We start from the raw sequence: 13,954 nt of genomic DNA, 5'->3' as shown, positions 1-13,954 counted from the left end.
GCAGGAGGACAGCCTAAAAGAATTAGTCTTGTCCACGAGATACTTCAATGAACACATGAGCAGAATTTACTTAGTAAATCTGTAAGTTCCTTCAACACTGGTACTATTACATGACACTGATGGTCTTAGAGGTTTCTAAAGAATGAACAAAAGACCCTTCTGATATGAAAAAGCCAGTTAAATGTAGCCCAAGTTATACTGAATACAAACTCCCTCTGTCAATTTTTCTTTCTCCAAAGCTGAGGTGACAGAATAAGGACAAAAGAAGGCAAGACACTATGATCTGCTGATGAAAGGTGCAGTCTGTGCCAGCAGTGACTGAGAGGCGTTTGTGGGGCCCCATGCCTCCAGCCTTGCTCTTCCTGAGAATCCTTAACCTGCCAGCTCTATCAGTGGGATCTCCTGTCCTCACCAAGTGATGGGGTCCAGGCATGGACCTGCAGAGTGGCAGCTGCTCTTCACTCTGCCCCACTACCTAGCACTTTGTCCTGCTGCCTTGTTCTCTTCTTTGGGACTGGAAATAGACTAGCGGTAGCACACTGGATTTCCCATCAACATGGGTACAGTGCTCTAGAGTAATTTTGAAGCACACTGCCCCTTTTCCATTTATCATGAAGTAGAAGCAAACCGCTGCTCCACCTCACCCTTATCCTGCGTAGCTCTCCTCAGTCCTCAGAGTCACGTTGCTCTTAGCTGAGTGGGTGCTATTTTTATGTCCAGGTTAGATACCAGGGAACCCAGCCTTGTAAGATAAGCAATTCACCCACAGTCATAGCGGGCTGGGAGAGGGTTCCTACTGCACCTCTAGCCAGCTAACATCCAAACCTGCGCATTCAATCAGTAAGCCATTCAATTGGCCCATTAAAAAAAAAAAAAAATCAACACTTTAAATTTTAAGTTTAAGGGACTAAATATATAAAGAATATGTATTTTTTTATAAGTTTAAACAAAAGGAAAAATTAGGACCAAATACCTTCTGAAAGTTTATTAAATCTGATAATTCAACTGGGGAACATTATCAGAAGATAATGATATCTATCTATATATAGATAGATATATAAATAGAAAATGTCCAAACATTATCAGAAGCTTCTAAATAGAAAATGTCCATTCTCCATAAACACATGCTGAATATCTACTATGTAGCAGACACTGTTCTAGGAACTGAGGATACAGAGATAAGCAAGAGAACTATGGTCCCTGCCCTTGAGGATCACATAGGTAATTTGGAAAGACAATCACTCTATATATAAACAGAGTAACATGACTAGTGATGTTGTGATAATGTGATAACAGGGAGATAGAAGGGTGTAAAAGTAGGGGAAACCTAACTTGGCTAGGAACAAGGGAAGACCCCTTAGGAGTTAGGGGAAGTGGGTGGAGAAGGGGACTGAGAGTGCTCTGTGTAGAGAAGAGCACGCACCAAGGACTAGGGCAGAGATAAGAAACTAAAGGAAGTTCACAGTGGCTCAAGCGACCACTGAGTGAGACAAAGGAGGGAGGGAGCCAAGCAACAGGCCTAGAAAGGCAGGCAGAAGCCAGATCCTGCAGGACACCATTAGCCATACTGAAGACTATACCTAAGAGCAACAGGAAGCCAATTTAAGCAAAAAAGAGAGACTTAGTCAGATTTTAGTTTCACAAGTATCACCCGGCTGCAGAGTGAAGGGCAGATCAGAGTGGGAGCTATACTGGCAAAGCACTGCCGTAGTCCAGGGGACAGGCGATGGTGAGCTGGGCTAGGGTGACAGATGTGCGAAAGAAGAGTCGATGTCTGTGAGGCAGAATGGACAGAACTCGATGGGTGACTGAATGGTGATTTCAGCTGTGAGATAATTCTAAATTTTAGAAGGTGGAAGATAATCTGTGCTTAATTAAAGCAGTCATTTAGTAGAAAACGAAGAATCACCTCTAAAAACATATCCCAACAAGGAGAAGACACTTACTGCTTTTAAGCTCATTATCATTTATACATTAGCACCTGAGTTCCAGCCACACATAACTCACCTGGTTACCAACCAATAATAGGTGCTCTCCGAGAAGAAAGTCTTTCAGCATGTCTTCCATCACTAACATGTGCTAGAAAAAAAGAACCAGAAGTTAATTGTGTTTTGTATAATCAAGATGGAATAATAAAGTTAACAACAAAGGTATCGTCGTGCTAAGTAAAGCTTCTAGAGTTTCAGTTCAAGATGGCAGTGTGAGATCCTGAACTCACCTCCTCCCATGGACATGCAGATTGTACAGTAACATATGAAATCATTTAATTAAACATGCATCTTGAAGCCTAGTTGTAACCTTTTCTTTTTTTTTTTTTTTTTTTTTCAAAAGATTTTATTTATTTATCAGACAGATCACAAGTAGGCAGAGAGGCAGGCAGAGAGAAAGGAAGGGAAGCAGGCTCCCCGCTGAGCAGAGAGCCCGATGTGGGGCTCGATCCCAGGACCCTGGGATCATGACCTGAGCCGAAGGCAGCGGCTTTAACCCACTGAGCCACCCAGGCGCCCCTAGTTGTAACCTTTTCTAGAGGATGTGTGCTCACCCTCTATGACACTCCAAAGCACTAGTGTATCCTGAAGGGGAGATTTACACGCATCTGGTGTCCTGGTTTGTATGTCTGGTGCCCTGGTTTCTGCAGCTGTCACCCCACAGATACTCCTTAATTACATGGTGGCTGGGTGTGGGGGGGAGTCTTGTATTTCTGGATCCCATGGGACTATGGCAATTGTAAAGATGGTTCTAGGCAGGCTACCAGCCCAGGACACTGCATAGACAGTGGACTGAGGCACAATCCTTAGTCTTCTGTGAAGGAGGCCTTTGCTTGTCCTGGAGCTTCAGCCTGAGAGCAGGCTTCAAGTCTGGCATACATTTAGAGGCCAATAGATCACTCTCAAGGAACACAGGTTATGGGTGGGTTATGGGTATCATCTTGGCTCTCTTTCTTTCTTGGCCTTGCCTGAGTTCATCAGTATCACCCAGGAAAGGGCCTATACACTTGTCTGGAACCCCAATCTCTATGGTTGTCACCCAATGGACACCTCCAGATCACCTGGCTTTTGCGGTCAGTGAGGCTTCCAGTCGTAATACACAGGACTGTATATATTTGCATACTTTTAAAAGCTAACACCCAAGGATGTGGTTTCCAGTCAGTCTAAATCTAAGCTCTGAGATACTCCCATGTGGGATACAGAGATCTTTGCACATCCTCAATTACTGGGAACTATTAAAAATATAATGGGCAGCTTGGACAAGGTCAAAGATTTAAGAGCCAATCAAGAGCTAAGGCAGGGTTGAATGACAAGGTTCATCTGCATGAGGCCACTCCTTTGAAAGACTGGGAAAAGTAGTCATCTCACATACTGTATAGAAATCAATAAAGTCAAGCAAAATGCAATAACAGAGGATATGTTCCAAATGGGAGAACAAGATAAAATCTCAGAAATAAAAAATTTAATGAAATGACATAAGTAATTTACCTGATAAAGAGTTCAACTGATGGTCATTAAGATGCTCACCAAACTGAGAAGAATGGATGGATGCAGTAAGAACTTCAATAAAGAGATAGAAAATATTAAAAAAAAAGTGTCAAACAGAAGTCAAAATGTTGAAGAATACAATAACTGAACTGAAAAGGTTCAACAGCAGACCAGATGAAGCAAGAGAAAGGATCAGTCAACTCAAAGGCAAGGCAGTAGAACTAACCCAATCAAAGCATCAAAAAGAAAAAAAGAATTACAAAAAATAAAGATACTTTAAATGACGTAAGAGACAACATTTCATGGACTAACATTTGCACCACAGGGCCCCAGGAAGAAGAGAGAGAAGAAGAGGCAGAAATTTTATTTGAAAATATAAAGGCTGAAAACTTCTCTAATACAGGGAAGAAAACAGACTTCTAGATACAGGAATCCCAGCAAGTTCCAAATAAGAGGAACCTAAGGACACCTACACCATGACACGTAATCAAAATGTCAAAAGTAAAAGACGAGAGGAGAATACTAAAAGCAGCAAGAGAAAAAAAAGTGTTACATATAAGGGAACACCCATAAGGCAATCAGCAGATTTTTCAGCAGTAATATTGCATGCCAGAAGGGAGCGGCATGATATATTCCAAGGACTGAAAAAAACCTTGCCAACCAAGAAGACTCTACCTGGCAAAGTTATCACTCAGAAGTGAAAAACAGATAAAGAGTTTTCCAGATAAGCTAAAGCTAAATGAGTCATCATCACTAACTCAGCCTTACAAGAAATGTTAAAAGGACTTAAGCTGAAAAGAAAGTGTGCTAATTAGTATTAAGAACACATATGAAGGGGGGCAACTGGGTGGCTCAGTGGGTTAAGCCTCTGCCTTAGGTTCAGGTCATGATCTCAGGATCCTAGGATCAGTCCCACATCGGGCTCTCTGCTCAACAGGGAGCCTGCTTCCTCTTCCTCTCTCTCTCTGCCTGCCTCTCTGCCTACTTGTAATCTCTCTCTCTGTGTGTCAAATAAATAAATAAAATCTTAAAAAAAAAAACACACATATGAAAATAAATCTCACTGGAAAGTAAATATATATAATGATAGATTAATCACTTATAAAGATAGTATGAAGGTTAAAAGTCAAAAGTAGTAAAAATAGCTATAAATATGATGATTAGTTAAGGGATATGCAAGACAAAAAGTCAAAATGTGACAGCAAAAACATAAAACATGGAAGGGAGCAAGTACATTGAGATTTACAACAGGATTAAACTTAAGTTGTTATCAGTTTAAAATAGGCTGTTGTAGATAAATTATACGTAAGCATCATGGTAACTACAAAGAAATAACCTATAGTAAATTCACAAAAAGTAGAGAGAGAATATAAATATAACAAAGCATCTGACAAAATTCAACATCCATTTATGATTAAAAAAAAAAACCCTCTCAACAAAGCAGTATAGAGGGAATATATCTCATAATAAAAGTCATGTATGACAAGCCCACAGCCAACAACATACTCAACAGTAAAAAGCTCAAAGCTTTTCCTCTAAGATCAGGAACAAGACAAGGATGCCCATTCTCGCCACTTTTATTCAACACAGTACCAGAGAAATTAGGCAAGGAAAAAAAAAAAGAAAAAAGGAAATAGGAAAGGAAGAAGTAAACCTGTCACTATTTGCAGGTGGTGGTATTAATATACAGAAAACCCTAGAGACACTATCACAAAGCTGTTAGAATAAACAAATTCAGCAAAGCTAAAAGATACAAAATCTATACCAAAAAAATCTGTTATTTTTCTATACACTAATAATGAACCATCAGAAAGAGACTGCATCAACAATTGCATCAAAAAGAATAAAACACCTATGAATAAATTTAACCAAGGAGGTGAAAGACCTGCATATTGAAAACTACAAGACATTAATGAAAGAAACTGAAGACCCAAATAAATGGAAAGATATTCTATGTTCATGGATTAGAAAAATTGATGTTGTTCAAATGTCATACTACCCAGAATAATCTACATGTTCAATGCAATCTGTATCAAAATTTTAATGGCATTTTTCACATAAACAAACAATCCTAAAATTTATATGGAATCATAAAAGATCCTAAAAAGTCAAAAAGTCGTAAGAAAGAAGACCAAAGTTGAAAGCATCACACTTTCAGATTTCTAACTATATTACATTATAGTAATTAAAAAAGTTATAGTAGTCAGCAAAAAAAAGCTGTAGTAATAAAAAAGCTATAGTAGTCAATCAAATTATAATATTTTCAGAAAAAGAGACACATAAATCAATGGAACATAATAGAGAGCCTAGAAATAAACCCATATGCATCAATGGTCAATTAACTTACTAAAAAGGAGTCAAGAAGGAAGAAAACAAGGGAGAAAGGACAGTTTCTTTGATAAATGGTATTGGGAAAATGGGCAGTCACATGTGAAAGAATGAAACTGGATCACTATCTTCCACCATACACAAATATTAACAAAAATATATTAAAGACGTGAATGTTAGGCTCTGAAACCAAAACTCCTAAAAGAAAACATAGATGGTAATAAGCTCTGTGATATAGGTCTTAGTGATGATTTTAGAATCTGTCACCAAAAGCACAAGGAATGAAAGCAAAATTAAACAAGTGGGACTCCATCCAACTTAAGCAGCTTCTGCGGAGTGAAGGAAACCATCAACAGAATGAAAAGGCAACCTAGTGAGTGGCAAAAAATATTTGCAGATCATGTATCTGATAAGGGGCTAATATCCAAAATATGGAAAGAACTCATATATCTCAACAGTAAAAAAACAACCAGTCCAAGTAAAAAATGGGCAGAGGATCTGATTAGAGACATCTCTAGGAAGACTTACAGAAGACCAATGGGTATATGGAAAAATGCTCTATATCACAGTCATTGAGAAATATAAATCAAAACCATAATAAGATGTCACCTCACATCTATTAGAATGGCTATTATCAAAAGACTAGAGGTAAGTGTTGGTGAGGATATGAAGATAAGGGAAACTGTGTATTGCTGATGTAGCCACTATGAAAATCAGTATAGAGGTTCCTCAAAAAATTAAAAATAGAACTATCATATGATCCAGTAATTCCACTTCCTGGGTATTTTTTTGAAGAAAATGAAAACAATTTTTTTGTTTGAATTTGAAAAGAAATTTGCACCGCCACAATCACTGCACCTTTACAAGAGCCAAGGTATGGCTTCCATACCTTGGAAACAACCTACATGTCTATTGATGGATGAATGGATAAAGAAGATGTGGCATATATATATATATATGTGTATATATATATATATATATATATATATATATACACATAATGGAATATTATTCAGTCATAAAAAGAATGAAATCTTGCCATTTGTAACAACATGGCTGGTCCTTGAGGGCATTATGCAAAGTGAAAAAAGTCAGAGAAAGACAAATACTGTATTATCTCTTATATATGGAATGTAAAAAATACATATGTGTATATTTGTAACATGTAAATAACATATATGTGTACATACACACACACACATATAACATATATGTACTAAAAAAATACCCAAGCTCATAGATATAGAAAACATATTGGAGGTTGCTAGAGGCTAGAGGTAGGGGTGGGAGAAATGGGTGAATTGTTTTTTTTTTTTTTTTTAGTTTAAATACATTGAATAAAAAAGAAAGTAAAACATCTATAATAATAGACCATACTCAAAACAATTTGATTTTTTAAAAAACCAAAAATTAATGCAGTGATTATAAGTTATATAACCAATTAGGTCACTGGTACTTAAAACTTGAAGTAGTCCACTTAAGCAAGAATAAGCCACTCACCATTATTTCAAAGGGTTTTCATAATTTAACTCAAATATATTTTAACTATTGCTCTATGCAGGGTTGGCTTATAATTTACTATTTAAATTAGTAGTTGCTAATAATGTAAATATACATATGATGAAGTTCTAGAACCTAGGTGAGGTTTGGTGGGCTGAGGTCCGGAGCTGATGACGAAGAAAGAATTCTTGAGACATCTTTGGTGCAAAATGGTGGTTTATTAAAGCACGGGGACAGGACCTGTGGGCAGGAAGAGTTGCTGCCCCAGGTTGTGAGGGATGGCAGGTTATGTACCTTGCTGTTGGGGGAAGGTGAGGGGAAGGGAGGTTTCAACGGAGCTTTCATATGCTAAAGAGGGCCTACACGGTGCAGGGATACCCGAGGCCTTGAGGCTTGATCAATATAGTCTTTTGGTCAGCCATTAACATCAAGATAGTTGGGAGATTCTTGGTGGGATGTCACAATCTTGCTATCAATCGTCTTTGTTAGTGAGATTTAGGTTCAGAAGAGATTTAACTATATTTACATTTCCTTCTACCTCAGCCTCCTTCAGTTTTGTTTATGGTGGGGAGGGAGACATTAGGGCTTGAGGAACTGAGTTATTTGCCTCTGGAAATTGTGCTATTGATAAGGTAACTTCTTTGTTAGTAGATCAGTAGGACATTTATAAACCAAGGGAGACTCCTATCTTGCAGGATTGTGATCTCTGCAAGATAACTATTTATTTATCGTTTATGGCAGTCAGGGGTGCCTGAGGAATGCTACACATATTACCGAGGGGGAGCGGATAGAGAGGGGGTGCAAGGTGCCAGCTTTTGCTTTGTCTTGAGCCAGCCTCCTGCTCCCTCATCATGTAGGCTTTCCAAAATAACTGGAGATTTCCATGGAACATTTTACACTGACTTGGTCTTAATCATTACTTTCAAAGGATGTGCAATTTTAGAATTAGAAATGTAGTATTTAGCTTCCACATTTTGTTATTTGAATTAGGACACAATATAATAAAAGAACAAGATTAAAGTTGTTCACAATAGCCACAAAGGAAATTACATTGCTCTTTTATATCTGGAAAAATAGGACAACCATAAGTAGGTCACAAAGGCTCATTGTGGGGGATGGGGAGTGTTGGAGGAAGAAATATAGCCCAGAACAATTAATATCCCTATTTCCTTCTCTTGGTTTTCTGTATCAAAACAGTTACAGCCTCATAAAGACTGAAGTTATTGAACCTCCCTAATTATGGAAAAGGCAAATCAACTGTTTGTATTTAATACTTGCTGCCGGTATTTTCTAGCTTGTTACTTGCTTTTCTTTTTTTGACTTGCTTTATGGATTTTTTTTTAACATCTCAAACATTTTCCTTTTAACTTGTCAAATTAAGCTGTACTTTCTTTCAGTTTCTTTCTTAGAAAAACAAAGTTTTTTCTTTCCTTCAAAAACATATATTTCCTAAATGTTTATCTTTGTAGTTTTTATTTTTCTGAAATGCTTGCAGATACACCATTGAGCTAGAGCTTTAAAAAGCTTGTCAATTTACTGTCCACTCTGGAACACTTTTTTAGACTCAAAAGAGACACTATTAATATAAGAACAACAAATGCAAACAGAAACTATTTTAGGGACTATCTTCAGCAAGCCTGTATTGTTACCCTACTTAAAATGGAGTCCTAGAATACCCCTTTTTCGGGGTTCTAGTGAGAATGTGGTCTAGAGACCTCTTCATTCTAACTAAGATGAAAAGTCAGGGCCAATTTCCAGATATTTAAGTCTTCCAGTAACAAAGGGGCTAATCTGCATGAGAAACAGAAAAGTTGGAACAAGCACCTGTATAGCCAGATAAAAAAGCAGTGTAAATACTGAAAAATAATTCAAACTATAGTTATATTCTTCTGTATTATACTCATGTTCTCCCTACTTCACACCCTCATTCCATCTAACTAGATTATTCAAATCAACAAACATTAGCTAAGGCTAAGGTCACTGTCACTGCCTATGTAATTCTTCCCTTAACCTCTTGACCCACTTAAGTACCACAGAGAATTTCTTTCTTTCTTTTTTTAAGATTTTATTTATTTGAGAGAGTGAGTGAATGAGAGAGAGAGAGAGACAGAGGGAGAGAGAGGGAGAAGGAGCAGGGGAAGGGGCAGAGGGAGAAGCAGACTTTCTGCTGAGCAAGGAGCCCGGAGGGGGGGTGGGGTAGTGGTGGCACAGCATTCCATCCCAGGACTCCAGGATCATGACCTGAGCTGAAGGCAGACACTTGACCAACTGAGTCACCCGGGGACCCCAACCACAGACAATTTCTTATAAGTTTCCTCTTCCAGTTAATTGTCCATCTCTCCTGAATCCCTCCTACCTCTCTAACAATTTCTCTCCATAATCTTTTAGGTTGGATCTTCCAACCTAATTGTTGTAGCAATTCCTTCGATTCTGATTTTCCCCACTTTCCTTCATTTGCTCTCTGTCAGTGCCTTTTTACATGCTCTCCCCAGGGGTCACGGTTTAGGGCTGAGTAGCTTGTGCCTACTTGTACACAAGGGCGATGGTGGGCTGTGTGAGACCTGAGTATCCACTTCTGTGCTTGAAGAGCTACTTCAGACCACTCTTCCTAAATCCTCTCCTCCATTCCACTGCTTCAGGCACCAATTCTATGCTGATCTTCAATAGCAAAACTTTCCTCCTCAACTCCAGCCTCATATTCTGAGCAACTATCAAACTATGTACTGTTATTTCCCAGTCTCTTCAACCTCCACATATCCAAAACTTGTCTCTTTATTTTTTTCTCAACTTCATTCTTTATCTTGTATCTTTTATCCTCATTAATAGCATCATTTTCTATCACCTGACCAAACCGCTACCATCATCTTCCTGCACACTTCACTCCTCCTTGCCAAGAGCCGGTTAAACACCAAGAGTAAGCTATTAAGCCACCCTAATGTCAAGGGTATATATCCCTTCCTTTCTACCCCAGTTTTCATTTAGTATTTTACATCTCTGGCCTAGATTTTTATCAGACAATTTGGCTTCTCTGACTTCAGTGTCTGTTTGAGACAATGTGTTCTTCATGTAACTGACAGTTACCTCTTCATTCAAAATCATGTCACTTCTTTAGGCGCACCTGGGTGGCTCAGTGGGTTAAAGCCTCTGCCTTTGGCTCAGGTCATGATCCCAGGGTCCTGGAATCAAGTCCCGTATCAGGCTCTCTGCTCAGCAGGGAGCCTGCTTCCTCCTCTCTCTCTGCCTACTTGTGATTTCTCTGTCTGTCAAATAAATAAAGTCTTAAAAAAAAATCATGTCACTTATTTTTTTTCAAAATTCCTTAAATGACTCTTAATACCTTTGAAACATAGGTTCATCTTTTTTTTTTTTTTTTGGCTAAAGGCTACTTATTTATTTATTTATTTATTTAAAGATTTTATTTATTTATTTGACTCAGAGAGAGAGATCACAAGTAGGCAGAGACGGCAGGCAGAGAAAGAGGGGGAAGCAGGCTCCCTGCCGAGCAGAGAGCCCGATGCAGGGCTCAATCCCAGGACCCTGAGATCATGACCTAAGCTGAAGGCAGAGGCTCAACCCACTGAGCCACCCAGGTGCCCCATAAAGGCTACTTATTTATTGATTGAGGTATAATTGACATTATAAAGTTAAATTAGTTTCAGGTTGTGCAATATGATTCAACATTTATAAGCACTATGAAATGATCACCACCATTTGCCACCTTGCAAAAGTTGCAAAGTTGATACGATTTTATTGCAAAGTTGATACGATTTTATTGATTATATTCCCCATGCTGTACATTACAACCCCATGACTTCTTTAATTTATAACTGGAAATCTATACTTCTTAACTCCCTTCACAAATTTAGCCTGCCCCCAGGACTCCCCTCCCCTTCATATATTCTTGATTTAGTCTTGGCTTCATCTCCTGTCACTCTCCTCCAACACTATATTCAGTCAAAAATTCAGAATAATTTTCTCTGCTCTCTTCTGTTTGCTTTTCCAGCAGACTATGAGCTCCCTGAGGGCGAATCTTGGCTTTCATCTTACACACTGCTCCACTGACTCTACCCACCGCCTAAAAAGCCCTGCCAGGTGTCTTCTCCACTCTATCCTCACGGTCACTCCCTTCATTCAGATCCTTCATAACTTGTACTTAGACTACTGCAATGGCCCCCTAACAAGTCTCTCTTTGCCTTGCTTCCAACTCATAGACAACATTAAAGAGTGAATGCAAAGTGAGCAAGTGAAAATGTGCTTAAAATCTTTCAGTGGCTTCCTCACTTCTTCTGAATCACATCCAGATTCCTTAATTAGCAAGGCCAAGATGTTCTGACCCTTTCCTAACCAACTGGCCTCATATCTTGTTACTCTTGCAATTTCAACCTCAGCTCTGTGTCAGTGACAATTAATTATATGTAGCCTCCTAAATGAACTACTCTGTCACATAGCCAAGTCTCTGCAAATGCTAGTCCATCTGCCTGAGAGAGTCAGCTTTGCCTGGTTAACTTATTTTCCACGATCATTCCAACCTGGGACCATCATCTCCTCAGTGCTACCATAGTAACCTGTGTGTACTTCCATCCCACTGTACAGGAATCATGTGTACTTTGTTGTCTTTCTCCCCTAACAGAGCCCTGGAGCTACACGAGTGTATATGTGTATGTGTGTGTACAGTAATCTCTTTATCCAAATACCTCAGGACAAGGCTTGATACATGGTAGATATTTTAAATATTTAAAATATTTAAAGGTCCTTCGGGTTAAGAGGCTATTGCTCTTTCCTCCAATTTCTCCTTACTACTGTAAGTATAACATTCTTTAATGACAGATTTAATAATAGTCCTCATTATGAACACTCAAAATCTTACTCCTTCTTTATTAACCGACTCACCGCATACTTGCTCAGCATTCATGATATGCCAAGCACATGCTATTTGCTGAAGACTCTAAAGAAAAACAGACTTGACTTCAGTGGTGTGGAAAACACATTTAAAAAATCAATCTCAATACCATGTGGAAAGGGGACCACAGGACATGGAAGAGGATGGTACAGAAGCTCCTACATATTCAAGAGACACTGAAGACTACTGCTTCAAAAGGAAGTACAGACTAAAAGGAAATCATAACATACGCAACAAAAGCAAATGTAATCCAAAGCCACAGTTCCTTGAATTGGTACAGCTCAAATTTTTCCTTAGTGGTTAAGTCATAATGCTTTATGAAGCAAAGGTACATCTGGAGACAGGCTACAGCAAGTCCCTCAGGGCCGTTGTGTAAAGTTCACAGCAGTGCGGTCCTCAGTGGCTATGTCACAGACACCATGGCAACAGACACTGTGTTCAAGGGCACAATGGCCCTCCCTGCTACTGAATTTCCTACATTCTCATATGCTGGGAGGTCTTTTCAACCTTTGGTACCATGGAGTTTTTCAAATTGTCACTTATAACAAAGTTTTCTGGCTCTTTTTTCTTTATCCCTTTCTCTTTCCACTACATGTGCAGAATGTGATACCATCAGTGCTTAGAAACAGTCTATTTTCCTTACACTTATGTTTTTGTCTTTCTTTGATAGGCAAGATTGTTTTCCTTCTTGTGTCTTAAAGGTAACTTCATTGCCAGCTTATTTGTCCACTGCTTGCATAAGAGCATTAATGCTCTGAAAGAGAAGTAAAACCTACATTAATTAATGGGCTATAGAATAAATACAAAACTTATCCAGGTTATGTCTTTGCATATGTTAGAGGTAGTAATTACATTTTTGACAGATGACAAAATACCAGATCAAGATTTTTACTGAGAGAGAAGGATTTTCCCAGATGCCTTCATTGTTAATATAATATAGGGAAAAGAATTATGGTACTCACTGAATAAAAAATATGATTGGGAAATGGCAGACAAAAAACTTAAGTTTTTCTAACTCCTTAATATAGTAAAAATAGCAAGTGGGGCACCTGGGTGGTACAGTCAGTTAAGTGTCTGACTCTTGGTTTCAGCTCAGGTCATGATCTCAGGGTCATGAGATCGAGCCCCAAGTGGGGCTCCACACTCAGTGAGGAGTAGGCTTGGGATTCTCTCTTCCTCTCCCTCTGCCCCTCTACTCATATCTTTTCTCTCTCTCTCTCAAAGTAAATAAATAAATCTTTAAAAAAATAGTAAGTAGAAATTCTTCTAACATAATGTAAGGTTATTATTTATGTTCAGATTAGGGACCAAATATTAAAGAAAAATTTAATTATGTTTCTTTTTATAAAATAAATATATAACCACTTAACAGAAAATTTGGAAAAGAAAAAACTCCTACATTATGGATAATTTTCTCTGAAAAAATTCTTATTAAGGTGAACATCTATAGTAAAGCTTTCTGGGTATATGCTATTTCTGTGTCTTAGCAGAAGGTCCATAATTACTGGTTAGTTTATAAGTGAGAAATTATCTACCTTCCTCCCTTAAAAAGGGGGGAAAAAAAAAGGAAAAGTAAAGAACAGTAAAATATAGGAATTTTCAGGAAAAGGAAAGGAAGATGAAGAAGAGAGTGCATAGGACACATCCTCTTTGAACCAGTGAAATAATTTAACAGGAAAGCAAAAGAGAGGATAAGGAATAGTTCGTTTTGTTTTTAATTTAATGACATATTCATTTTATTTACCTGGAG

At 38.3% G+C, this 13,954-nt stretch overlaps 1 protein-coding gene across 6 annotated transcripts in view; it reads right to left on the bottom strand.

Annotated features, from left to right (window-relative positions):
- VWA8 (von Willebrand factor A domain containing 8) overlaps nucleotides 1–13,954 on the bottom strand; it is a 339,288-nt gene that overhangs the window by 188,622 nt on the left and 136,712 nt on the right. For all 6 annotated transcript variants that reach the window (XM_047720038.1, XM_047720036.1, XM_047720035.1 and 3 more), the window contains one exon: nucleotides 2,008–2,079. In XM_047720038.1, the coding sequence (XP_047575994.1) occupies nucleotides 2,008–2,079 (72 nt within the window). The remainder of the gene's footprint in view (nucleotides 1–2,007; nucleotides 2,080–13,954) is intronic.

This window comes from Lutra lutra, chromosome 3, assembly GCF_902655055.1.
Source record: "Lutra lutra chromosome 3, mLutLut1.2, whole genome shotgun sequence".
Taxonomy (NCBI): Eukaryota; Metazoa; Chordata; class Mammalia; order Carnivora; family Mustelidae; genus Lutra; species Lutra lutra.
The sequence above is the reverse complement of the archived record's forward strand: the minus strand, read 5'-3'. Positions and strand labels throughout refer to the sequence as shown.